At 45.4% G+C, this 2,500-nt stretch overlaps 1 protein-coding gene across 1 annotated transcript in view; it reads left to right on the forward strand.

Moving 5' to 3' along the window:
- The first annotated feature begins 6 nt into the window (after positions 1–6).
- The window catches only part of psen2 (presenilin 2), a 3,267-nt gene continuing 773 nt past the window's right edge, over positions 7–2,500 (forward strand). The window contains exons 1-7 of the mRNA XM_031841542.1: positions 7–283; positions 403–623; positions 730–828; positions 932–997; positions 1,589–1,675; positions 1,803–1,918; positions 2,394–2,500. The exon at positions 2,394–2,500 is cut by the window's right edge and continues 773 nt beyond it. Coding sequence (XP_031697402.1) covers positions 249–283; positions 403–623; positions 730–828; positions 932–997; positions 1,589–1,675; positions 1,803–1,918; positions 2,394–2,500 — 731 coding nt within the window. The 5' untranslated portion in view covers positions 7–248. The remainder of the gene's footprint in view (positions 284–402; positions 624–729; positions 829–931; positions 998–1,588; positions 1,676–1,802; positions 1,919–2,393) is intronic.

Here is a 2,500-nt window from a genome sequence, read left to right on the forward strand (position 1 = left end):
CATGTAGCGTCCTCTCTGGATCTGGTGGTCATGTTGCATCATGTAGCCTCATGTAGCCTCATGTAGCATCATGTAGCGTCATGTATTCTCATGTAGCCTCATGTAGCATCATGTAGCCTCATGTAGCATCATGTAGCGTCCTCTGGATCTGGTGGTCATGTTGCATAAAGTCTGATCATAACGTGCTGCTGATCTGGTGCTTTTGTGTCGATCAGTTCATCCACGGTTGGCTCATCCTGTCCTCCCTCATGCTGCTCTTCTGGTTCAGCTTCATGTATCTGGGGTGAGTCCTGCAGGTCAACCAGGGACAGAGTGGCTGAGGTTCTAAAAGGTTTTTTGCACATTGAGGAACCATGTTTAAAGAGTTCAGGTGCATCATCGTGGTCTTCCTCCGATTCCTAGCGAAGTGTTCAAGACGTACAACCTGGCGGTGGACTACCCGACGGTCGGCGTGATCATCTGGAACTTCGGGGCAGTGGGGATGATCTGCATCCACTGGAAGGGCCCCCTCCAGCTGCAGCAGGCCTACCTGATCCTCATCAGCGCCCTCATGGCCCTCGTCTTCATCAAGTACCTGCCCGAGTGGTCGGCCTGGGTCATCCTGGGAGCCATCTCCGTCTACGGTGAGGAGCGGTTGATGAACACAAGAGAACTGAATGTTCACACTGTCATTTCGTGGATACTTCAGTCTCCCATCATGCATTGCTCTGGTTGTGATTGTTGTTGCAGACCTGGTGGCCGTCCTGGCCCCTAAAGGTCCTCTCAGGATGTTGGTGGAGACGGCTCAGGAACGCAACGAGCCCATCTTCCCCGCCCTCATCTACTCCTGTGAGTCCATTTTAAAAGAAGAAGAAGTGAACACAGACGTTCACGTTGATTTTATGATCACATGATGAGTCTCTGACCTGTTGATTTACCTGTCGGTGTTCAGCTGCCATGATGTGGACGGTGGGGATGGCGAGCCCGGCGGACGCTCAGTGCTCCAGACAGGAAACAGGTCGGACATCACAAACAGCTATTCACTGCAAGGGATCATGGGAAATGAGCGTCTGGACACAATATCATGAACACCTGTACGATCTGATGAATCAACCTGATGGACACTAGTTTATATTCGTGTTTTTAATTCTTAATATTTTGATGTGATGATGGACATGATCAGGAGTGATCATTTCATTTATTCTCTTCAAAAATGAGATTTGATTTACTAAGTTCAAATTATAAAACACGTTCTAAATAAAACAAAAAACTAAGAACTCATTACATATTTAGTCACAAATAATAGAATCACTTACTGGTGGTTTAATTGAATCGGCCACTTCTATTTTCTTTATAAAGAGTAATAACAACATCATCATCACAGAACAATTGGTCTTTAAATGCCAAATTAATTAATAAAGTAAATAAGCTGTAAAATGACTTACTTTGTAAGATGCATATAAGAAAAGGTGAAATAAATAATCAATGATAAAGTAAAATATCTGAATAAATATTGAAACTTGAAATTAACTTTTTTAATGTATTAAATGAATCAATTAGTTTCTTTTCATTCCGGTGGCTCACTTCCTGTCGCCATTTTGTTTTTCAGACGAGGAGGCGGAGCAGAGCAGCAGGGGGGCGGAGCCTGAGAACCGACAGTCCTGGTCGTTTCCAGAAGACGACCTGGAGGAAGACCGTGAGTTTAAATCAGCTGACTGCGTAGTTTAAGGTTTAATACCAGAGTAGGAAAACACAGCGTCTGTGGGAGGTGGAAGGTGCATTTAATGTCTGTGGGAGACTAAAGGTGCGTTTAATGTCTGCAGGAGGAGTGAAGCTCGGTCTCGGTGACTTCATCTTCTACAGCGTTCTGGTTGGAAAAGCTGCAGCGACGGGTGGAGACTGGAACACAACGCTAGCCTGCTTCGTCGCTATTCTTATCGTAAGTTGTAGTTTTATACAACAGAATATCAAACTTCCTTCATGTTACCATGTGATGTAATCTAATGTGTACCTGTGATTCTTCTTCTTCTGTGTCTTTAACACACCTGTAACTCACCTCTAACACACCTGTAATTCACCTCTAACTCACCTCTAACGCACCTCTAACACACCCCTAACTCACCTGTATCGCACCTCTAACACACCTAACACACCTGTAACGCACCTGTATCACACCTGTAACACACCTCTAACACACCTGTAACACACCTCTAACACACCTCTAACATACTTGTATCACACCTCTAACACACCTGTATCACACCTCTAACACACCTGTATCACACCTCTAACACACCTGTAACACCTGTAACACCTCTAACACACCTGTAACTCACCTGTATCACACCTCTAACATACCTGTATCACACCTGTATCACACCTCTAACACACCTGTAACTCACCTGTGCTCTCAGGGTCTGTGCCTGACTCTGCTGCTGTTGGCCATCTTTAAGAAGGCTCTGCCGGCGCTGCCCATCTCCATCACCTTCGGCCTGGTCTTCTACTTCTCCACTGACTTCCT

Source organism: Anarrhichthys ocellatus, unplaced genomic scaffold (genome assembly GCF_004355925.1).
Source record: "Anarrhichthys ocellatus isolate YVR2014 unplaced genomic scaffold, GSC_Weel_1.0 scaffold4642, whole genome shotgun sequence".
In the NCBI taxonomy this organism is placed as follows: domain Eukaryota; kingdom Metazoa; phylum Chordata; class Actinopteri; order Perciformes; family Anarhichadidae; genus Anarrhichthys; species Anarrhichthys ocellatus.